This window comes from Ovis aries, chromosome 24, assembly GCF_016772045.2.
Source record: "Ovis aries strain OAR_USU_Benz2616 breed Rambouillet chromosome 24, ARS-UI_Ramb_v3.0, whole genome shotgun sequence".
NCBI lineage: Eukaryota > Metazoa > Chordata > Mammalia > Artiodactyla > Bovidae > Ovis > Ovis aries.
In genome coordinates this window covers 33,067,969-33,092,062 of record NC_056077.1, presented here as the reverse complement: position 1 = coordinate 33,092,062, position 24,094 = coordinate 33,067,969, and the positions used below count along the sequence as shown (strand labels likewise).

At 53.1% G+C, this 24,094-nt stretch overlaps 1 protein-coding gene across 1 annotated transcript in view; it reads right to left on the bottom strand.

Moving 5' to 3' along the window:
- CASTOR2 (cytosolic arginine sensor for mTORC1 subunit 2) overlaps positions 1-23,628 on the bottom strand; it is a 53,573-nt gene extending 29,945 nt beyond the window's left edge. Inside the window, exon 1 of the mRNA XM_004020953.5 lies at positions 23,247-23,628. Within this exon, the coding sequence (XP_004021002.1) occupies positions 23,247-23,359 (113 nt within the window). The 5' untranslated portion in view covers positions 23,360-23,628. The remainder of the gene's footprint in view (positions 1-23,246) is intronic.
- Between the last annotated feature and the right edge of the window lie 466 nt (positions 23,629-24,094).

The following is a 24,094-nucleotide window of genomic DNA, read 5'->3' as shown; positions in this document are numbered from 1 at the left end:
CTGGCCTCCCCGAGACAAGGCTGAGCACACCTGTGAGACGCCGTGGAGGACACTGCCCCCTGAATCAGAGGTACCACTGCTCCCCGGAATGTCAGCACCCAGGGCTGCGGGTTTAAGCTGGTCCCGACAACACCCACTCACCGCAATGCCAGCAGGGAGGTGACGGATGGGGACGGCTTCTTGGTTTGCCTGGAACGGTCCCAGCTTGGGCACCAACAATGCCTCAGAAACGGGCAGAATCACGCAGAGGTGACAGAAGTCGTGTGGGGAGTGGGCAGGAGAGGGGAGTGGTGACCGGAAGTGGGGAGTGGGAAGACTTCCGGGAGCCCGGGAACGTTCTCTAGGGGTTTCTGCCTGGGCGCCGGGTCTCCAGGTGCGGTCATTTTGTAGGAATTCACGGAACCTCATTTATAAAATCTGTGCACGCCCCACCTTGGCTGCTACTTCACTGAAGTAGAAGGGAAGTCCCGGGGCAGGGTGGGGAGTCGGGGATAAAGGCTAAGGGGTCAAGTTCGTGCCGTGCCGTTCTTCTTGTTTAACCTGAGTCTTCTTTGCATCCCAACTGAGTAGACAGGCTCAGTGGTTTGCCTGGAGGTGGCTATGAGGCTCACGTGCCAGGGTAGACCTCAAGGGTTCTCTGAACAAGGGTGAAGGGGCAGAGGAGGTGACCTGAAGATGGATGAGGAGAAAGGATTCTACAATGTTCCCATGGTGACACCCCTCTTGCTGTGCCAGGGCTGAGCAGCAGCTACTGAACAGCACTCAATGATTTAGGCAAAAAATGCTTAAAAAAAAAAAATTATTCGGCTTAGCTGTGGCACCTGGGCCCTTTGCTGCATCACGGAGGGTATTTCGTTGCAGTGTGGGGGCTCAGCAGTTGTGGCTCCTCGTCTGAGCTGCTCAGCAGCTTGTGGGATCTTAGTTCTTGGGATTGAGCCTGGGTCTCCTGCATTGCAAGGTGGATTCTTAACCACTGGACTACCAGGGAAGTACCTGAGAAATGCTTTTAATGACATCAACTTGGGTTTTGATCATAATTTTTTACAGGTTTTATATATATATATACATATTTTTTTTACCCCAAACCTTTTTCTGAACTGTGGCATAATTTACCATATTGAAATGTGCAGACTTTCGGTGTATGGTTAGATGAATTTTCACAGATGTATACTCCCTTTTAACCAACACCCCAATCAAGATACTGAATGTAGTGTTAAGTGTTAGTCACTTAGTCGTGTCCAACTTTTTGTGACTTCATGAAGTATATATAGCCTGACAGGCTCCCCTGTTCATGGAATTCTCCAGGCAAGAAACTGGAGTGGGTAGCCACTTCCTTCTCCAGAGGATCTTCCCAACCCAGGGATCAAACCCGGGCCTCCTGCATTGCAGGCGGATTTTTTACCATCTGAGCCACCAGGGAAACCCTGACATATACACAGTACTATGTATAAAATGGATAACAGGAGCCTGCGGCATAGCGTAAGAGACTCTAATTAATACCATGTAATGGCACATATGGGGAAAACATCTAAAAAACAGTGGATACATGTACATCTGATTCACTTTGCTATACATCTGAAACTAACAACACTGTAAATCAACTATACTCCAATTAGGAAAAAAAAAAAGGATACTGAACATTCTCTTCACTGCAGAAAGCCTTCTGTCCCTTGCCTGTGGGTCCCTACGACCACCCAGAGGCCGCCCGTGCTCGTTTCCACCACCATAGACCATGTAGTGGTCCACGTGCTTCACAGCCGTGAAACTGCACGGTGTATACTATTTTATGTTTGGCTTATTTGGCTCAGTGTATTGTTTTTGAGATTCATCTGTTTTTTTTATCATTTGTAGCAGCTTTGATTGCTGAGTATATATGTTTATATATATTTATATTATATTTTCATCTATTCTTTCTCTTGTTGATGACATTCGGTTGTTTTCAGCTTTGGGTTATTATGAAGGAAGCTGCTATAAACATCCTTATTAAAAAAAAGATTTCCTGGCTGGCTTCCTCTGCCCCAAGTTCCCGTAATTCCACAAAAGCAGCTCAAGTTTGCCCGAAGAACTCCTCCGCAGACTTCAGCCCACCCAGGGGCACCTGAGCCCTGCCCTCTCCGTGGGGTGGGTCCTGCGGCAGGGCCGTCACACCTGCTGAGATGAGGAAGGACCCCGCTGATGTGCAGCCAGGGAAAAACAAGCACAGAAAGCATTACTGTAGTTTGATTGTGGGAAAGGCGGTGAAACAAGGATTTTAAAAGGGAGCAGCTCTGTGGACTTCTTTTGGACAGGGAGCCCGGGAAGGGCTCAGGGAAGAAGGGATCCATGCAGGACAAGCAGCAGACACAGGGGACGCCAGGAGAAAGACCCCCTGATTCTCAGAAGAGAAATATCCTACAGGGTTGTGGTCCAACCATCTGTAGCCGTGGAAACGTCCAGTGTCATCCACACGACGTAATACATCGCTGAGTGGGAAAAAAGCAAGCCCCAGAAGAAAACACACAGCCCAATGCCCTTGCCAGCTGTCTATCCAGGGCCAAACTGTTTGTAAAAGTCAAGGGAAAGATAAGCGTGGGTGGACCGCAGTTACCATCGATGTCATGGTCGCAGTGCAGGGGATATTCTTATCCAAACAATCAACAGGTGAAACGTGGAAGCTAGTATCAATAAGTAAGTCACAGGACAAGGCGGGTGAGTTATCGCACTCTGTGCACCTGAGGTCTATTAAGAAAGTAACAATAAAAAAGAAGGCTCTGAAATGTTTGAGGGTGTATGTCTTATACAGAGAGCGGTTCCTGCATCTTGCTGGCAGTCTCGCTGTTCCATCTCTGCACCTGCCTCTCTGTACCTGCTCAAGTCCCATCTTCTCTTAGATGGGGGAGCTGGAGTCATGCTCCATTCACTGTGGGTCACCAAGGGGGTGGGGGGCCCCGGGGAATGCAGGGGGATGCATAGACCCTGAAGTCTATGAGCCTAGCCCTATCAGACCCCAGCCCCTGTGTCCCTCCAGCTGGGAGCCTGGGAGGATGGTCAGGAGCCCCAAGAAGACATTGCTACTGTCTTTATTAATTGAGTGGTATCAGCTGAGCCCCTGCCAAGACAGGGAGTCAGACATAGACGGGTTTGTGTTTCTGCAGGGGTCCCAGGGACAAGACACCAAAAGGGGTGGAGCAAGAGGATGAGTGGAGGATCTCAGTGAAGGAAGAGCCGGGAAATGCCTTGAACAGGGGGTTACAGCTCAGAGATCCGCAAGATACTTGGGGTGAAGAGAACCAGGACTCAGACACGCTTTGCACGCTCCACACCCGAGAACACTCTTCACTTGCACCAAGAAGCACGTGGCTCCCTCATTCTTTTTCTCCCTAGCACTTTTAGGAAAGAACAGTACAAACATATTTTTCTGTACCCAAGAAACAGGCCAGTAATAGCATGGGCCTGGTACCTGGTCTCAGTGGAGGGGGGTGGGTGGGTGGGTGGGTGTGGGTGTGTGGGTGTGGGTGGGTGTGGGTGTGGGGGTGTGTGTGTGTGGGTGTGTGTGTGTGTGTGTGTGTCTCAGTGGAGGGGGGTGGGGTGTGTGTGTGTGTGTGTGTGTGTGTGTGTGTGTGGAGGTGGGGGTGCTCCCTTCTACCAAAAGAGGGGCAGCTGACATTCAACTTCGATAAACTGCGGGCCCTGGGTTGCAAGATCTTCCAATTTTTCCAGAAAAGCTGGAAATCCAGATTTTGGTGATCTCTCGATACTTAAATGTTGGTATACTTAAAAAAAAAACAACAAAACACCAAGATGGGCCAAAGAAAACATGTCTGACCTACAGATACCCCATTTTCCCCCCTCCCAGCCCCCTACCTCCCCGCAAAGTTCTCTTATGGGGTTTAGGAGTTGCAATTAAGCCTCCTAAGCCACCAGCACTGGGACCAACCCGGGCTCGGATTTCATCTCTGGCTCCATAATGTCCGGAACCTTGTGGAGGTCCTTAAGAGTGAAGGACTAGCGACTGGCATGAGGTGGGTCTTGAGTTTACCACTATCTCTTCCCAGGAAAAGCCCCCTCGGCATTCACTTAGCTCAGGGGAGAAAATGTTTAGCATTGACACTTGGCTCTTTTCTTTTTTTTAAATTTTTTATTTTTGGCTGCGCTGAGTTTTCATTGCTTTGCATGGGGTTTCTCCCTAGTTGTGGCGAGTGGGGGCTATTCTTCATTGTGATAGGAGTGATTCTCATTGCAGTGGCTTCTCTCGTGTGGAGTACCGGCTTTAGAGTGCACAGGCTCAGCTGCCCTGTGGCATATTTAATCCTCCCGGACCAGGGATCGAACCCGTGTACCCTGCAGTTGGAAGTGCAGATTCTTAATCATTGGACCACCAGGGAAATCTGACACTTGGCTTTCTTAAGACCTACTTGCCTCTCTCTTCACCCTCCTGTTAACAAGCAGGGCTTTGTTTACTAACTGGACTGGGTGGTCCTTCCAAAGTGCTTGGGCACCTGGCCCGGGGCCCCACTTATGGCCAAGACATGCCCGCAAAGGAAGCCTGGGCTGTCACGTGGTCTTGCACTCCTGGGTGATGACGACACCAGCTTCCCAGAGTCCAGGCTGGGGCTGAAAATCAACACGGGCAGCCACTGCTGGCTCCTCACTCCCCAACCTCTCCTGGAGGATGCAGCGTCTTGTTTTGCTGGGTTTGTACCTGTCATTACCTCTCTGAGCTTCCCGGAGCAGCTTAATGACCATCCAGGGGTCCTGCCCCACAGTGAGGAGGGCAGGCCCCTAGGGGCTTCCATGGACTCTGGGCCAAACACTTCACTTTTATTAAAATTCTCACTTGGCTGGGGCCAATATCCCTGGGGCCATGTCCCATTTGCCAAAGTCACGGAGACAGAGAAAAGTAAGGGAGATTGCGGTGTTAGAAGACGAGAGAGAAAGTCTAATTAGAGCATTCACCTGCCAATGGAGGAGACACAAGAGATGCAGGTTCGATCCCTGGGTCAGGAAGATCCCCTGGAGGAGGAAACGGCAATCCACTCCAGTATTCTTGCCCAGAAAATTCCAAGGACAGAGGACCCTGGCGGGCTACAGTCCATGGACTTGCAGAGCTGGGCATGACTGAGCACACACACACAACTGGAGCATAACATAAAAATGCATTTCTGACAAACTGGCCAAATCAGTGTCATCACCCTATTTCGCAGATGAAGAAACTGAGGCTTGGAAAGTCAACACCCCACCAAGGGCCATGAGCTAAGTGGGCAGAATATGTTGCCTGTGACTGGTAAGGGGGTACACCCGGGCCTCTGTGGTACCAGCATCCTCTACTCACACAGGAGCGGGGGTACTCAGGGGAAGGCATCTTTGGTAACAACAAGGAGGCTCCTGAGAACCCTCTGAGGGCAACAGGGGTCAGTGGCTGCCTCCCCACCGCCCTGGGGAGAGAAGGTATCTTTCTGGGGTATGCAGCATTTTACTTCTGGGACAGGTATGAAGCCCCAGAGAGGGCACTACTCAGACTCAGCTGCTCCCAGAGCCTGAAGCCTCCCCATCAGCTAAACCTGGCAGGAAGGTGGGAAGGCTTGGCATGCTGGGACCCATGGCTTCTGACATTCAACACTGGTGGAGGTGAGAGAGCTCAGGAATCTGGGAGGGGGCAGTCCCTGGAGGTGGGGACTAGCTTTGAGGGCTGGGGATGGCTGAGAGTGGGTCTGGCTACCTGGGCCTGGCAGATGGGTGCCTTCACCTGCACGTGGAGGGGCCAGAGCAGGAGCTGGCCACACAGGTGGGCAGATACACCGCTATGAGAGCAAACAAAAGCAGCGCTTTAACTCCGATGACCGGAAAACAGGCTGGGTGCTCTGGAGGTGAAAGGCTTAAGACCTGTCTCAGCCCACTGGGGGCCTGTGCACTGGCTAGGCAAGAAGATAAAACGGTGATGATGGACCCCAAACAAGAAGACAAGCAAATGCCCCAGGGCCTGTATGTACCTGCATAATCACATACCCCCCCAGGATGGAAGGGGACACACAACGGTCCTTCGCCCGCCAGGCTGATGCACACTGGGGGTGAGGTGGTGGGAAGCAGGCTGGGGGCACCCAGATGGATGGATGTGGTGTTTGGGGCAAGCACCACCCAAAGACTTTTCCAGCCTGTGTGCTCTGACCCCAGACTCTGCTTCTACGCATCTGACTGCAAGCATATTTTCACACGTGCAAAATTAAGGCCTGTGCCCTGAGTTATGCATTACAGCATTAATTATAAATGATGACAAAAAAGATTGGGAAGAAATGTCCACCAGTGAGAGACAGTTTAAAGATATGACGGCCACCTGGTCCTCGGGAAACTATGCGATGGTTAAAAGTGTGAAGGTCGCTCAGTCATGTCTGACTCTTTGTGACCCCATGGACTGTAGCCCACCAGGCTCCTCTGTCCATGGAATTCTCCAGGCCAGAATACTGGAGTGGGTAGCCGTTCCTTTCTCCAGGAGATCTTCCCAACCCAGGGATCGAACCCAGGTGTCCCACATTGCAGGTGGATTCCTAATACTGTCTGAGCCACCAGGGAAGCCCAGTAATACTGGAACGGGTGGCCTATTGCTTCTCCAGGGGATCTTCCTGACCTAGGAATTGAACGGGGTCTCCTGCACCGCAGGCAGATTCTTTACCAGATGAACTACCAGGGAAGCCCCAGTGGTTAAAAGGAGGGATGCAAATTATTGCTAAGACGAATTTCAGCTGAAAAATCCACAATGCAGAACAGGAACAGTGAGCATGGTTTAAAACCAACTTATGTTTTAAAAAAAAAAAAAAAGAGGGAAAATACTGCATATGAGTATTTGCATATATATACATACACGTATATATACACACAGACAGACATAGAAAATATCACCAAAATCCCACCAATCTCCTTATGGGGGTGGGAACTGGGTGGCTGAAGAATAAGGGTGGGAGGGAGCTTTTACTGGGTACTTCCGTGTATCTTTGGAATTTAATAAATTGTGAGTTTATTATAACCTATCCAAAAATTAAAAATAAAGAAAAAAAACAAAACAGAGGCAAGGAGGCGGCTGGACTGTCCAGGCAGGGGAGCCAGGTAAGAGTGGGGTGCCAGAGGGGGACCCTGAGAAGGTGTGGGAAGGAGGGCACAGTGGCCAAGGGCGTGGTGTCAGAAGCCAGACTGTGCTGGGGGTCAAAGCCCAGGCCTGCTGTTGACCTGTGTGGTGACCTTCCTGCCCAGGGCTGGGGCACGGCCCAGATATAGCTTGATGCCAGGAGGACCGATGAGAATCAGAGGAGTCAGCCTCTCCTGCCCACCTGCAACCCTCTACTTGGTAGGGGTGCTGACCCTGAGCCACCTAAGGGGCCAGGTGACATGTCATCTTAAAGCAGACCCTGGGGCTCTGCCTTATCTCCATGCAGGGCTCCCTGTAGAAGCTACTGGAAGCTGCTGGGTCACCACCCCCCAACAGTAAGCCTGAGCCCTTTGCGGGTGGGCAAACAAAGGATGAGGGAGGTATCTCAAGGTCTCCAGCGTCCATGTGAAGACAAACAGCAACCCAAACCTTTCTGAGATCTTCTGCTCACCTTCCAAACCCCCTCTTAGAGACCAGAGCACTAGGCCAGTTAGAGTGGCCCAAACAACATTCTGTAGGTGCGGGGCGGGTGTGGGGGGTAGGCACAGGGTGGTACTGAGCATCTCCAGACCATCTGGGGACACGGGGAGGTGATGGAGAGTGGCACACCCCACATCTCGCTTACCCGTTCATCAGTCAGTGGGTACTTGGGTTGCTTCCATGTTTTTTCTACTGGGAGTAACGCCATGAATGTGAGACCCCGCTTCCAACCCTTTCCAGTGTGCATGCCAAAGTGGCCTTTCACTAGCCTGCATGCATGTAGGCTCAGTTGTCAGTTGTGTCTGACTCTGCAACCCCATGGACTGCAACCTGCCAGGCGCCTCTGTCCATGGGATTATCCAGGCAAGAATACTGGAGTGGGTTGCCATTTCCTCCTCCAGCCTTCTTTGGCCCAGTGACCAGATCCTGATGGAGGAGTCTGGATGGAGCCTGCCTTTCCCCCATAACAGGGCCACCCTCTCCAGCCCAGGGGTTGCTCCAGCTCACCGTGGGCCACACCGGCCAGGCCTCTGGGCTTCCTGCACATGCTGTTTCTCCTTCTTGAAAGTCCCTTCCCTACCTTGATGTTTCAAGCCTGGCTCAAATGCCCCCTCTCATGGAAGCCCGCTCCGACCCCCCTGGACTCCACTGTATTTCTCCCCTGCACCTCGAGCTCCCGAGCCTGGAGGACTTTTCCTCTCACCAGACTAGCATCATTAAGAGCCTGGAGAGAGCAGTCTCCCGCACCGTGCTGTGCACAGGGAGTCCAGGGTCGGGGTTCAAGCCCTCAAAGGGCCAGCATGTGGCACAGAATGGGTATCACGGGGGATTTCCCTGGTGGTCCAGTGGCTAAGACTCTGAGCTCTCAATGCAGGGGGCCCAGGTTCCATCCCAGGTCAGGGAACTAGATCCCACAGGCTGCAACTAAGAGTTCGCATGCCGCAGCTAAAGATCCCATGTGCCGCAACTAAGTCTCAGTGCAGCCAAATAATAAATATTTTAAAAAGAAAAAAAAAAAAAAAGAACTAGTGGAGATGAATGAACCCCCGAGGGCCAAGAATCCAGGCCAGGTGTCAAGAAACCCCAGACAGCAAGAATGAGCCGTCTCTCCACTCTCAGCCTCTGCCTTCCCCGGCCACCCTCCCATGGGCCTGATTCCCCCTGGGGTGACAGATGACAGATAAGCCCTGGGAGACTGGAGGCACAGGCTTCCCGGGACCTCACACTCGCCTAGCTGCTCCCTCGGGGCCTGTTCCTGCCCTTGGAGGGAGAAGGGACGTGGCTGCGGAGGAAACCTGACCTCACAGGACAGAGGTGTGTGTGCCGGGTCAAGACGGGTGATGATGCAAGAACCTTCGTTCTTGGGGAGGATGCAGAGGTCCTGACTTTTGAGAACAAGCGCTCCTCAGGGCATTAACCCAGGGCAGTCTTGCAATGGTTTGGTTTTTCATGGGGCATTTTAGCATCACAGCTGGTGTCCAAATGAGGCCGGCAGTACAGGTGGGTACTGAGGGGTCTCCTGATCGCTAATGTCTCCAGTCCCACAACCCTCCTTACAGACGCAGGGCTGGGCACCCACCTAAGCACCTCACCTGCTAGATCTCATTTAATCCTTGGAGCAGCCCTTGGACAGGGTGTGATCGCTTTCTGCGTTTTTTTTTCAGTGGAATTTGACAACTCAAGGCAGTTAAAACCAGGCTGATTTGGACTGAGAAGCAGAGGAAGGAAAAGGGCTGGAGGGAAGCTGAGGGGCCATCATTCTGAGTAGGCCTACTCTGAAGAGCGTTTAGAAAAGAGTGGATAAAAAAAAGAAATGTGGGGACTTCCCTGATGGTCCAGTAGTTAGGACTCGGAGCTTCCAATGCAGGAAGGGTGCAGGTTTGATCCCTGGTCGGAGAACTAAGATCCCACATGCCACGTGGCTTGGCCAATACATAAATAAAATTAAAAAGAGAAAAAAAGAAATGTGGTTTCATTGCTCCAAGCATGTACTCCATCCACCTGGGCTACCTGCTGGGGTCCTCAGAGACCTGGCTCTGGAAGACGATGTGGACCAACCATCCCACAAGGACACTCAGCTCAAGGGGCTCCAGCCCGAGGGCTGCAAATGAGTTCCACCAGGTGGTTCATCATGGGGTCATCCCCAGGCCAGCACTGCACCTCCCTGGGGTCAAGCCCGGGGAAGGGGATAAATAGATCCCATCTCTGACAGCCCTGCCCTAGTCTCACCGGGAGGCAACGAAGAGGGTGGAGTCCAAGGAGACCCTTCTGAAACCCCCGATGTCCACCTGCAGGCTCCCAATCCTAACTCTTGCCGAAGCAGGGGGACACTACGCGGTTCCTTCCCACTTCTATGGCTCATTCTGCAAAGCGGGAGTGACAGCTCTGTCCCCTGTCCTAAGGGTCCTAAGGCTCCGTATAAACCCTCCTACAGAAATCACAGTGTGGGCAAAGTAGAGGTTGTCCTGGGGAGAGAGGAGGATCCGGCATCGGAGGGGAGCGGGGAGCAGGAACGAAGCAGCAAAGGAGGGAAGGCGGGGCGGGGCTCTGGCTGTCCAGAGGGCGGGGCTTCGGGGGCTCTGCTCAGGGCCTGGACTTCATCCCAGCACATCTCACAGTCGCAAGATGGGATTAAATTTCTGTGCAAATCAAAGCTGCCCTCCTGTTGGGAAAGAGCCTGGAGGGGACCATGAGGGTCAAGAGGTCTGGTGAGGGAGGCAAGGGAGGCGAAACAATTAGAGAAAGGGTCTGCAGAAGGGCTCGATAGAGACAGATGGATGTGGGGATGCAGAGGAGGGTGGGAGAAGGTCTGGACAGGAGATGAGGAGGACCACTTGGGACAGGCCAAGGATGGGCAGGGAGTCTAAGCATCAGTCAGGCAGCTCCTGGGTGCAAAGAACAGCTCCCAGGACCCGGCTGGGAGCGGACCTCAGCACTCTTGGTTCTGACAAGCTGCTCTTACAAAGGGCCCCCTGCCTAACCCCAAAGGTACTCAGGTCTGTATGCCTGCAGACTCCTCTGCCGCGAGCAAAAAGTCCCTCGTCAAAAAAAAAAGAAAAAATCAGAATTAGACATTCCATCCTGCATCCACCAGCTCAGCCCTTCCAATCATTCCAAAGCTGAACAGACCATCAGCGTTGTGGGAACCAAGGCCACCACTGAGGCATGCAGCCCAGCGAAGGGCACTTCGGTCCTCAAAAAATATCCCGTGAATTCATACGAATAATCAGCTCACTGTGGTTAGGATGCCTGAGCCCTTGATATAAGTTTCTCTTTTAATCCTCAGTGCAATGCAAAGGGCCCATATACTGATGACCATTTAAAGATGCAGAAACTGAGCCTCCTTTGAGGCTCTCAAGAATCTGCCTAAGGCCACAGAGCTGGTAAGTGGCGGTGGTGGTTGTTGTTTCGTCTCTAAGTCGTGCCTGGCTCTTTGTGACCCCATGGGCTGGAGCCCACAAGGCTCCTCTGTCCATGGGATTTCCCAGGCAAGAATATTGGAGTGGGTTGCCATTTCCTACTCCACGGGATTTTCCCAACCCAGGGATTAAACCCACGTCTCCTACATTGGCAGGTAGATTCTTTACCACTGAGCCACCAGGGAAGCCCTAGTAAGAGGTGGACTTCGAATTTAAAACACGTTTTCTTAACTTTTCCAAGTGTGCACATGCCCCGAGAAATGGGCCTTAGCACAGGCCTGAACCCCAGTCTGGCAGGTGTCCGCTGCGTGACTGGGGGTGAGTTATGAGCTGCTGTCTCCCCTGAGGGCTGGGGAGGGAAAAGGATGGAAACCCTACCTGGCACGTAGTAGGCGCTCAAGATAGATCTCTGAGGCTAAGCTTTGTTTGTTCTAAATCCACTCGGTCAGTCACCGCCTCAGTGACTTTTGAACTCCGAAGGGAAGACTGAACTTGGAGAACACATTTCCACCCCCTGCCTTTCCTGCCCAAGAAAGGGACTACGTTGTGAGGTGGGGAGGAAAGTCCAGGGGAGGGCCCAGGAGGTCCGCCTTGGAGGGAAATGAACCCTACCTTGAGAGAATGCACCTTGTTCCTGTCCAGGGTCCCGGCCGGTGCAGGAGGAGAGAGGCCTGACCGGATCGCCTCTCCCTCCCCACCTCCTGGGACTGTTCAGCTCCTGGCAGCCTCAGCTCAGGTCAAGTGGCCACAACCTAGGCTAGATCAGCTGGGGAGCCCGCCTCCCCCTGCCCCTTCCCCAGGGCCCCTAAGTATGGCCACCCCAGTGCCCCCCGAGCCTCTTGGAGCCCACCACTTCAGCAACCACCCCTTTCAGACAGGTGAGACACGGAAGGTATCTGGCAGTGGTCTCCAGAGAGCCCGGGAACCACGGGAACCTCCATAGGACACATCCTTAGAGATGCGCCCACTTAGATGACACCAACTTCTGGCGAGCTCGGTCCCAGGAGGACCATGGGCAGAGCCTGCTGTGGCCAGGTGCTTGACTCGGGTTATTCTCGCCCCATAATCCAGTTTGTGCACTGAGAACCTGGGTCCAGGCTGGGGTCACCCGACCGGAAGGGGACTCCAGGCTTCTACCCAGGCAAAACTAATATGGTGGTTTACGAACATGGACTCTGCAGCCAGAGGCCCTGGGTTCAAAGCCCTACTTCTCAGGTATTTTAAACAGTGCAGCCACCCTGAAAAACACCCTGGCGGGTCTTGAAAATGTTAAACGCAAGAGTTACCGCTTGACACGGCATTCCCACGCCAAGGATCTACCCAAGAGAGATGAAGACACATATTCACACCAGGCTCCTCTGTCCATGGGATTTCCCAGGCAAGAAAACTGGAGTGGGTTGCCACTTCCTTCTCCAGGGGGGATCTTCCTGACCCAGGGATTGACCCTTCTACACTGTTACCAATGGACCATCAGGAAAGCCCACCCACAGATGTTTACCGCAGCAATCTTCATAATAACAAAAATGGGGAAACCATCCAAATGTACATCGATGGATGAATGAACATCCATATGATAGAATATTATTCTGTAGTAAAAAGGAATGGTGAGCTGACACACAGGCTATAACGCAGCTGAACGCTGAAAATACGATTCTCAGTGAAAGAAGCCAGTTACAAAGAGCCACATACCGTGTGATGATTCCGTTGGAATGAAACGTCCAGAAAAGGCAAATCCCTAGACACAGGAAGTGGATTAGTGCTGCCAGGGGCTGGGGGTGTCTGCTTAATGGGTACGGTTTCCTTTGGGGCGACGATGAACGAGTTCTGGAATTAACACAGTGGCAACAGTTGCACAACTCTGAACACACAAGCGGCTTGTTGTGTTGCTGTTGCTGTTTAGCCACTAAGTCACCTCCAACTCTTTTGCGATCCCCATGGACTGGAGCCTGCCAGGCTCCTCTGTCCATGGGATTTCCCAGGCAAGAAAACTGGAGTGGGTTGCCACTTCCTTCTGCAGGGGGGAATCTTCCTGACCCAGGGATTGACCCTTCTACACTGGCAGGCAGATTCTTTACCAAGGGACCATCAGGAAAGCCCACCCAAGAAGCTACTGTGTTGTAAACTTAAAGAGGGTGAATTGTATTGTATTTCATGTGAATTTTATCTGAATAAAGCTGCTATTAAAAAAAAAAAAAAAACTGCTCTTCACTAGTTGCTTTTGTGACCTTGGGCAAGGTATGAACCTTCCATGCCTCAATTTCCCCATCTGTAAAATGGGGCCAGTAACTGTACCTAGGTGCTAAGGGTTGTTGTGAGGATTAAGTGAGTTCATGCATGACGTGCTCTAAGCAGCTGTCTCACTGGGTGCCAGCACTTCCCCTCGGTCTGACTGCCGCCCACGCTGCCCTGGCGCACTGCCATCTGCTCACCCACCACACTGCCCTTTGATTCTGCACACTCACCTCGCTCCTATCTCTCCCACCCAGTGCCCAAATTTTCGTAAAACATACATCCTTTCAAATTTATCATCTTGATCATTTTAAAGTTGACTTTTCAGTAGTTAAGTGCATTCGTATTGTTGTGTAACCGATCTCCAGAACTCTTCATCCTGCAAAACTGAAACTCTATACCCACTGAATAACAACTCCCCACTCACCCGCCCTCGCCGGCCTCTGGCAACCACCACTCGACTTTCTGTCTCCACGAATTTGACTTTTCTGGGTACCTCACGCAAGTAGAATCAAACGGCATTTGTCTCTCGGAGAATGCCTTATTTCACTTGGCACGATGTCCCTGAGGCTCATCCATGTTGTAGCATGTGCCACAGTTCCTTCTGAAGTCTGGGTGATACTTTATTATCTGTAAAGACCACACTTTGCTATCCGTGCATCTGTTGATGAGCACTTAGGTGGCTCCCACCTTTTGGCTATTATGAATAATGCTGCCGTGAATATGGCTGGGCAAGAAGACCCCAAGCTTTTAAGGCCAGACCTTAGAGGTGTGAGTGTGTCCATTATGAGGAAAGGACTATAAGTCCCATATAAGTACGCTGGCTTCCCTGGTGGCTCAGTGGTGAAGAATCTGCCTGTAATGCAGGGGATGTAAGAGACACAGGTTGGATCTCTGGGTTGGGAAGATCCCCTGAAGTAGGAAATGGCAACCCACTCCAGTATTCTTGCCTGGAAAATTCCATGGAATTGTGCAGGGCAGGCTACAGTCCATGGGGTCACAAAGAGGATGTTACCTTTAAGGCAAGGAATAAGGTTTTGGGGGACTGGCAGCTGGGGGAGATGTTCATGGTGGTTAAGAAGCAGCACCGGGTCTTGGACAACCAGCGCCGGTGGGACGAGACTGGTTCATTCAGGGCTAGTTCCTCAGATCAGAGGTCTGTTACCAGAAAATCATTTGCCAACACGTGTAAGCTCAGGGCTTTGCAACAGAAGATGAGTCAGTGCGGTGAAGCTCTGGTCCTGAGGCCTGGACTGCACCTGGGGCCAGCACAGAGGGAGATAAGCCCTCCCCGCTACGGCCTGAGGCACAGGTGATTCTAGAAAGTCACTCACCCAGCCCCAGGGCGGCTTTGAGAGCTGTCTGGCTGGATGAAAGCTAGCTAGGGTGATCACACATTCTGGTTTGCCCTGTTGTCTGGGGTAATTATTTTTAGTGCTCCTTGTTATTCTCAGAAGTGTCCCCATTTGGATGATAAATTACATAGTCCCTCTATCAGTTACCCACTGTATAACAAATTGCCCGAAAACCTAGTCACTTGAAACAACAAACTGGTGTATCTTTCACAGTTTCTATGGGCTAGGAAGGTGCGCCTGGCTCAAATAGGTACTTCTGGCTGAGGGTCTCTTATGAGGTCACAGCCCACGTGCAGGCTGGGGCTGTGGTCACCAGAAGGCCTGCCTAGGGGCAGGAGGATTTAAGGTCAAAGTGACTCCCTGGCTGGCAGCTGCTGGGAGGTCTCAGCCTCACTCCACTCTGGGCCCCTCTGCAGGGATGCTTGAGCGTCCTGACAACATGGTAGCTGGATTCCCGCAGAGCAAGTGGGAGGCAGAGACAGAGCGGAGCCATGCCAGGCGGAAGCTATCATTCTGATGCCTCAGAAGCATCACAGGATCACTTCTGTCCCCTTCTGCTCATTAGAAGAAAGCCACTAGTCTAGACCCTACACGTACAGGTAAGGGAGCTTTAGCTAGCTTTTCAAGGGAACATTGTCAAAGAATCTGGGATATTTAAAAACTACCACAGTTACTCTAAAACTAGGGCATATGAGGTGGAGAGAGGGAGCAAAGCCAGAGAGGACAGAAGTCAGATCAAAGAATATTTGCAATGCCAGATAAGGAGTGTGAACCAGGATCTGGGGACAAGGTGAGAAGGGACTGTTTTGAGCAAGGCAGAGATAAAATCAGGGATTCACAGTGAATCATGACATCCACCCCAGCACCAGCCTCTGGTGGGGTCACAGGGCTCCACTCAACCCCTGCAATGGCAGCCATCACCTCCTTCTGGGTCTTTGGGCCTGTCACCCGCTACCTTTGGCAGAGAACACACCTTTCCTTTGCACTGGACCGAAGCTCCTTCTGCGCCTCCCGCAGGGCCCTGCCACGGCAAGTGCACACTGCAGGTTTCTGCACGAACAAAACAGATCAATTTACACCAACCCCAAGCTGCGGTCACGCCGGCCACAAGTCCTGGCCTGCACCCTGCACGCACCTTTCTCTTTCCAGCCTCCAGGCTTTGGTTCTTCCTGCCCAGAGGGCTCTGGCTGTGCCCACCATCTGCACTGCCCTGGGGGCAGATGGGACTGGTGGGAAAGTGGTTTGGATAATTTAGGAGGGAGATGAGCAGGAAGAGGTGTGGACTTCACTAAGCAGGTGGATGTGGGGCAGGCCAAGGATAACTTTGTACTTCCCATACCTTGGGCTTCGGAGCTGGTGCTGAGCCTGTGTCTTTCTCTGGGGCAGCAACAGGCCATGAATACCCCAGCCAGGTGTGAGGATTGGCTCTGTGCTCCCCCACTCTCTCCCTCTGTGTCCACCCACTCCTGCTCACGGCCCGGCCGGTTTTCCTTCGTCCCCAGCACCTCCACCTCCTGACATCTCCCCATTCCACTCAAACTCAGCTCACAGGGCCATCTCTTCTAGGAAGCTTTAACTGCTTGTAGTTCGGGATGCTACAGGCTTCCCAGGTGGCTCGGTGGTAAAGAATCCGCCTGCCAAGGCAGGAGACACAGGAAGATTCCCCTGGGGAGAGAAATGGCAACCCACTCCAGTATTCTTGCCTGGAGAACCCCATGGACAGAGGAGCCGGCTGGGCTACAGTCCATGGGGTCGCAAAGAATCAGACCCGACTTAGCAACTGAACAATTGTGATGCTACAGCATTTTGGCTGTCATTCTCAGAGACCCTGAATGCCTGGTGTCCTCAGCGAGGCTCCTGGAGGGCAGTGACAGACTCTCCACTTCCTACAGCAGAGTGTGACTGTACGTGCATTGTTTTGTAGCTAAGTCGTGTCCACCTCTTTGTGACCCCATGGACTGCAGCATACCAGGCTTCCCTGTCCCTCACTATATCCCGGAGTTTGCCCAAGTTCATGTCCATTGAATCGGTGATGCCATCCAGCCATCTCATCCTCTGTCGCCCTCTTCTCCTCCTGCCTTGAATCTTTCCCAGCACCAGGGTCTTTTCTAACGAGTCAGTTCTTTGCATCAGGTGGCCAAAGTATTGGAGTTTCAGCTTCAGCATCAGTCCTTCCAATGAATATTCAGGACTGATTTCCTTTAGGATGGACTGGTTGAATCTCCTTGCAGTCCAAGGGACTCTCAAGAGCCTTCTCCAACACCATGAGTGCTTCGGCGCTCTCCCTTCTTTCTGGTTCGACTCTCACATCTGTACGTGACTAGTGGAAAAGACCATAGCTTTGACTAGACGAACCTTTGTCAGCAAGGTCATGTCTTTGCTTTTTAATACACTGTCTAGGTTTGTCATAGCTGAAGGCTCCTTAACGCATACACATAGCTTTGTGTATGCTAGGGAACCCTGGGCTTTTCAAACTCTGCCTCCACAGACTCTCAATGGCTAGCTTAAAGAGCATTTTCTCTCTCAGTTAACACTGGAGTCTGTAGTGGACCCCCGGCTCTATCTGAAGTGCTTGTCACGGTTTGTCCAAGTCCTCACAACAACCTAGGCGGGGGGCATGAACACTATTCTGATTTAGAAACGGAGTGCACAGAGAGGTCAAACATCGTGCCCCAGGTCACACCGCCAGGATGCAGGGGTGCTGAGATTCCACCCGAGGCGCCAGGCCCCAGGCCCTCACTCCCCTGCTCATTAGTCTTTCCCCAATGTGATCAAACAGTGGCATCAGCCCAGCACCCTCGGAAACAGTGGACTGTTTGCAATTTTGAGCTTTTCTCCTGTAAATGCCTCTTAAGTCTTCAGTGCTCACGATGGCTCATTGGCAAGATTTTCCAGAGGCAGCACCGTGGATGAATGATCGCGGACCAAACCATACCCGAGACTTAACAGATAGCAGATCTGGCCCAGGCAGGCAGTGTGGGTTTCTGTGAGCACGGGCTTACTGCATATCCTTAGGTGCTTTTTCTTGCCAATCAAGAGATGGACTTTCTAGATACGAGCATCTCATGGGCAAAAAGAGGATGCTGAAGCTTCCTGTGCACCCACCCTCAACCTGCATTTCAGGATAATGATCTTGCCCTGCCCAGCTTCACTGTGATGGCCTCTCAGTATACACCCCTGCTTAGCGGCCCCCAGGAGGGGGCATGTCCAAACCAGTGTGATTTTAGACCTGGCTGAGAAATCTCAGGACAGGTTCCACAGCCAGACTGTTGTTCAGTCGCTCAGTTGTGCCTGACTCTTTGTGACCCCATGGACTGCAGCACGCCAAGCCTCCCTGTCCTTCACCATCTCCTGGAGTTTGCTCAAACTCATATGCATCAAGTCGGTGATGCCATCCAAGATTTTCTGGGTTCAAATCCCAGTTCTACCACTTGGGTGTGTCCCTGGGCACTCAAGGTTCTCAGTCTCCTCATCTGAAAAGTGGGGATAATTCTGCTTCAACTTTAGAGGGTTGTTGTGAGAATTAAATGATCTAACAGATGTATAGCGCCTGAAATGTACTAAGTGCTTTATAAGCATCAGCTATTATTGTTGTCATTGTTTTCATCATATACTTATTGATTATTGCCAGTTTTGCCTTCCGCGGTTGCAGAGAGCAAATTGGGGTCCCCGAGGAGCTCCATCTCCAGATGGCCCCAAGACTCTAGCTAGGCGTCCCCAGCTGCAGTGGTGCATCCTGATTGGCTCGTGATGGTCTCATTTCCTGTGCCTGTGATTGGTGGAGATATACTTATGTGCCTGGTTCTGACCAATGAGATGGGGAAGTCTGTGTATGCAGGGGATGTGATCCCAGAAAGGCTTTCTCATAGACTTTCTCAAGGCAACAGCCTTTTCTGTCCCCAGGGTCCTCGCCACTCCTTCCCATGACTGCCCATATTGCTTGGAGGTGCCCCAGCCATTCCACAGAGCCAAAGAGAAAGACTGGGCCTTTGATGACATCAAGCCTTTAAGTTACCAGCCCTCAAACAGCCCAATTCATGACTTCATGGCGCAAAGTTCATACTCCTTATTGTTTGCACCAGCTTATTTGCAGCCCAAAGGATCCCAACTATATTCCGTGGTTGGTCACATATCTTCTTGGGATTAAGCCCACCGTACCAGAGGAAGGATCTGAGCTCAGCTGTGCATCAAGGAAGACTTCCTAGAGGAGGTGAGGCTAACACAGGATCTAAAAGAACAAGCAAGTGGACAAAGTGGGTAGGACAAAGGGGGTAGGGCAAAGAGCAATATGCCAGGCTGAGAAATAAAGGCCTGAGGCTAGAGACACTATAGGGTGTGTGTATCCATGCAAATAATCTGTGTGGCTGGGAGCCATGTGAGATGAGACTGGAATGGTGTGGTGGGCTTTCCAGTGGCCCCTCAGCCAGGCTACAGAACCACAGGCTATCACAGGGCTGAAGGAAAGCTCTCTGGTCAGCCTGGATTTGGCTCACCTCAGGTCGCCCCCTCCGGCTGCGGGCCTAGAATCAATGCACTCAGCCTGCCTTCTGCCCCTTTCCAGCCGCACTCAGATGCTGCCCTGATGGTCAGGGCAGGGGCACCGGGCCTTGTTTCTCCAGGTGCGATTCATCTGCCGAGCCTCTTCCAGCCCCAAGGCTCTCAGAAAAGACTCCGGCTGGAATCTGGGTCACTCTGCACGAGCCGGACATCCATCAAGTAAGCAGTTACTAAGTGCCTACAAAGCAGAGTGCTAAGCACAGCGGAGAAAGGACCTGGTTCAAATCCCAATTCTGTTTCTTCTGTGACCTTGAGCAGGCTGCTTTACTTCTCCAAACCCGGTGTCTTCCTCTCTTTGGAACACATGGTAAAAACAACGGCGCTAAGTTGCTTCAGTTGTGTCCGACTTTCTGCAACCCCATGGACTACAGCCCACCAGGCTCCTCTGTTCCTGGGGATTCTCCAGCTAAGGATACCGGAGTGGGTTGCTGTGCCCTCCTTGAGGGGATCTTCCCAACCTAGGGAACAAACCCACGTCTCTCACGTCTCCTGCACTGGCAGGTGTAGTTCTGGTTTCTCTGGTACTGGCAGAGGGGTGGGAGAGAAGAAAAAGATAAATAGATGCACAAAAAGCTTCCTGAAAGTAAGGTTTATAAACTAGGCAGTGGGAGAGTAAGACAAGCAAATGATATGCTCCTATGGACAAAATTTGAAAGGTGATGGTTACAGGGCGGAAGCAGAATGTCTAGATGGGGGGTGATGAGGGACAAGCATTCCTAGCGGAAGATTAGGCAGGGTGGAAGGGATGTTCCTAAAGCTTTAGAACGGTATGCTGCAAATACATGGGCTGGATATAACTGTTGAATATAGGTGTCACTGAACCTGTAATAGCAGATTTCTGAACTTGAGCCAGAAAGATGCTGATTCAAATTCAGGCTCTACACTGACAGTGTAACCTTGAATGAGTCACTTAACATCTGAGCCTCAGACTCCTTCCTTGCAAAGCAGGTGTAAAACCTAGTTCAGAGAGTCGTGTGCCCAGTCGCTCAGTTGTGTCTGACTCTGCGACGTCATGGACTGCAGCCCGCCAGGCTCCTCTCTCCCTGGGACTATCTGGGCAAAAGTACTGGAGGGGGGTTGCCATTTCCTCCTCCAGGGGATCTTTCCAAACCAAGGACTGAAACCACCCTGCATTGGCAGGTGGATTCTTTACCCCTGAGCCACCTGGGAAGCCCCAATTCGAAGAGCTGTACTGTGGTATATGCAGGATCCTGAACCAGGATCTGGCCAATTCCCACTTTAATGCCCTAAGATGCACTGCCACCTCCTTCAGGAAGTCCTGCAGGCTCTCTCAGGTCATCCCCCAGATCCAGCTGCTAGCCCCTAGACACTCCCCTCTCTTCTGTGAAGGCCTCTTCTTTCTCTCTCACCAGGCTTGGGGCTTTGAGGAGGAAGAGGCAGGGATCTCAGCATCTCTTGAACCCAGCTGCACCCCCACAGGGAGTGGGCATCTATTGATGCCACATCCCTCCCAAGCCTCCACGCAGGTAGACATGAGAGGGAGGAAGTGACTAAGTCTGCTGGGGGAGGGAAGCAGGGTTCAGGACAGTTTTGGGTGATAACACTAGATCTTGAGGGTTTAACAGGAATTTACTGGTGGGAGGAGGGGGTTTCAGGCAGAGAACTAAAGCAGGGAGGTGTGAGTGGAAGTAAATTGTGGGTCAAACAGAAAATGTCTAACTAAAGATGAGAATTCTGGATTCAGATCCCAAAGGGTCTCAGATGCCACGCCAAGGATTTGCCCTTCAGGGAGTGACCGAAAACTTAACAGGCAACACAGTGACAAAAATGACAAGGCTCTGGGCCACCACTTGGGGGCAGATACTGATGGACAAATCAAAAAAGGACCAAAAGTTCTACCTGGATGATTGACTGTTGAAAATTGCTCCAATAATACATCCACACCCTGCTCCCCCTTATACCTGCATAAAGCCAATTTCCACAATCATTCCACACTACACCCGTAGCAGCTCTGTGAAACCTATGGGGCCGAGCAGTGCTATCTTCATTACAGATGGACAAAGTGAGAATCAGAGAAGGAAATGGATCTTGCCACGGTCACAGGGGCAATGAAGGGGCTCGTCACAACCTGAAGTCAGCAACCTGGCCCTGCCTGGGAGGCAAGGCCTCTGGCCATTGGACAAACGTGCTCAGCACCTTCTAGAGCCAGATCTTGGAGACAGGGAGATGACCTTTGACCTCTGAGTCATCTTGAGACTGGACTGATCACCTGGGCTTCTTGCAGGAGAGGGAGAAGCGGGACCCACTGAGCGGTGGGGTTTCTGCGGTCCAGACAGGTCAGCAGGGGCTCACCCCCATGACAGGCCTATCTATGTGACCTCCAAACTGGACCCTGGGATGGGGGCTGGAAGGTGGCCAATCCCCCCACAAAGGGAATGGGACAGAGGGAGTGGCCCTTGGCTGCCTTTCTAAGAAGCCCCCAAATGCCCCCTCCTGCCAGCACCCAGGCCCCCCGCACGGCAGCAGCCTGACTCATCATCCCGGTCTTTTGAATGGTAGCCGAGCAATCAGCCAGGGGGGCTGCCTGGGGCTGACGGCCAAGGGTTGGAAAAACAAGGCCGCTCTCTCTTACCTCCAGCCTTGGAATTTCAAGACAGGCTGGGCGTGGGGAGCAGAGGGCAGGTAGGTGCAGGAGGGGTGGGTATCAAGAGTGGGAGGAGGCTGGGGTGGGGGGCCAGAAGGGGTGGGGAGAGGTTCAGAATCTGAGCTGGTGGCTTTTGTTTTCAAATGACCTGTTTAATAATTACCTTTGCAATCAAAGGAGCCAGGGCCCAGGGAAGGTGAGCATTCAACCCTCCATACCCCACCAGGCAGCCGGGCAGCCAGAGAAGAAAGTAAACAAGATGCCACCGGCTCTCTGCTCCATCTCGCAAACAATGGCGGGACTGAGCTGCCGGCTCACACACACACATCAAAGTGAGATTTCCAGGCAAGAACTTTAACAGGCAGATAAGAGGCTTGGATTGAATTTTCCCCCCACATCCCGGGAGCTCCCCCTGAGCTTGCGTCCAAGGGGGTAGCCTAGGGGCTCCCGTCATTTTAAGTTAACCTTGATCTGTAATTTATTCATTCATTTTGCAGAGAAGAACCACCTCCGTCTCAACCCCCGAAAAGCCTAGCCAGCAACAACTTCACCCCTTTAAACAGTCACAATGGTGGACAAACAAGGGATTTAAGTTACAGCGGCTAGCTAGCACTCACACTCCGGCTCCTTAAAAAAACATCATCCTAATCCAAGCCCCCGGCCGGGGCTCACAAAGTCAGACCCTGACCGGCAGTGGGAAAAATCCAACTTGGGTTTTTTTTTTTCAACCTCCCAAGGCCTTCAACTATTTTTCCCCCTGCAGCATCCAAGCCCAGCCTCAAGGCAGAGCCGTAAACACGCCTGCTCCTCCCCCTTCCACGGTTCGGCAAAACAGCCCCCCCCGCCCCCCCCCACCTTCCCGGACCCCGAGAGAAAGAACCACAGCGACCCTCACCCGCAGCCCCCCTCCCCTCCCCTCCCCCAGCCTCCGGCGCCGTCCGCAATCGTCGCAGGCACCTTGAGATAAACACCCACTAATGATTTTATGATTTTTCTGCTCTGGGTAGCCGCGCTCAGCAGAATCCCTTCCCCCGCCCTGGCGACGGGGGCCGGCCCAACGGAGGGATTGGGGGATGGGGGGGGGCGTTAGTTTTTTTTTTTTTTTAACACGGCTGCGAGTCCACACCTGTTTTTCATTCATTCATTCGTTCGTTCATTCATTCATTAACGGATTCGTCACAGCTGCCTGCCTGGCCCTCTGGATCTCGGGGAGAGGATGGGAAGGGGGCTGAGATGGGGGGAGACAGAGGCACGGGTGCATCTCGTGTGTGTGCGTTGGAGGGGGGGGTGGCTCGGGGTGGAAGGACCCAGTTAGAGGGCAGATCGGGTGGCTTTGTCAAACACAAGACGAGCGATGCGGCGGGGGCGGGGCGGGGGCGCTCCCCGGGGTTCGAAGTTGTTTTCCGAGCCGCGGCGGCGAGGACAGCCGCCCGGGTGCGCCTCTTTGTCTCTCCCCGGCCGGCGCCGCGTCCCCGCGCGCTCACCTGGTCTTGGAGGACAGGAAAGCAAGTTTGATCAGGCCGTAGGTAAAGAGCGGGATACTCTCCTTGGCGACGCTGGCAACTTGCAGCCGGTGCTCCAGGATGTGGAGTTCCATCGTCCGCCCGCGCTCCGCGGCGGCTCATCCGCGGGGGGCGAGCCGCGGCCCCCGCCCCCCTGCGCGCACCCAGCCGGCACCGGAGCGCCGCGGGCAGGCGGCCGGGGGGACCAGGAGCTCGACGCCGGGCGGGCCGGGACGGACAAAGTGGGAGGCCCGCCGAGCCGCGAGGGGGGCCGCGGGCGGCGGGCAGGCGGCGGGCGAGGGCGGCAGCGCTGGCGGAGCAGCGGCGCGCGGCGCCCGGCGCGGAGAGCAGCTGGTGTTCGCTGTAACAAACAACTTGCCACTCAAACGCCGGCCCGCTGGGCATGCGCGGCCGCCGCGGGGCGTGTCGGGACTTGTAGTCCCGCGGCCGGGGCGCCGGCGGCTGCTGATGTCAGGGGGCCGGGCGGCGGTGCTAGGGGCCGGCCCGGTGCTGGGGAAAGCGCGGGGGCGGGGGGTGGCCGGAGGGGCGGGTGGAAAATGCTGGAGCGCGGGTCCCCGCACGCTCACGGGGAGGCGGAGGGCAGAAACGGGGGCCTTTGGAGCTGGCCTGGGCCGGAATGCAAACTCTGTCCCTCCGAGCTCGGGACTTGGCGCTTTTGGGTGCAAAGCGAGTGGCCCCCAGAATTCCCGCTCTTGAGGAGGCCCGAGTTTGGGAGGGGAGAGATTTGGAGAAACCGGTAATTACAGAGCAGAGAAGCAAAGCAAAATAAAGCGTTGGGGGGGGGGGCGGTGTGTTGGGGAGATGGGGCT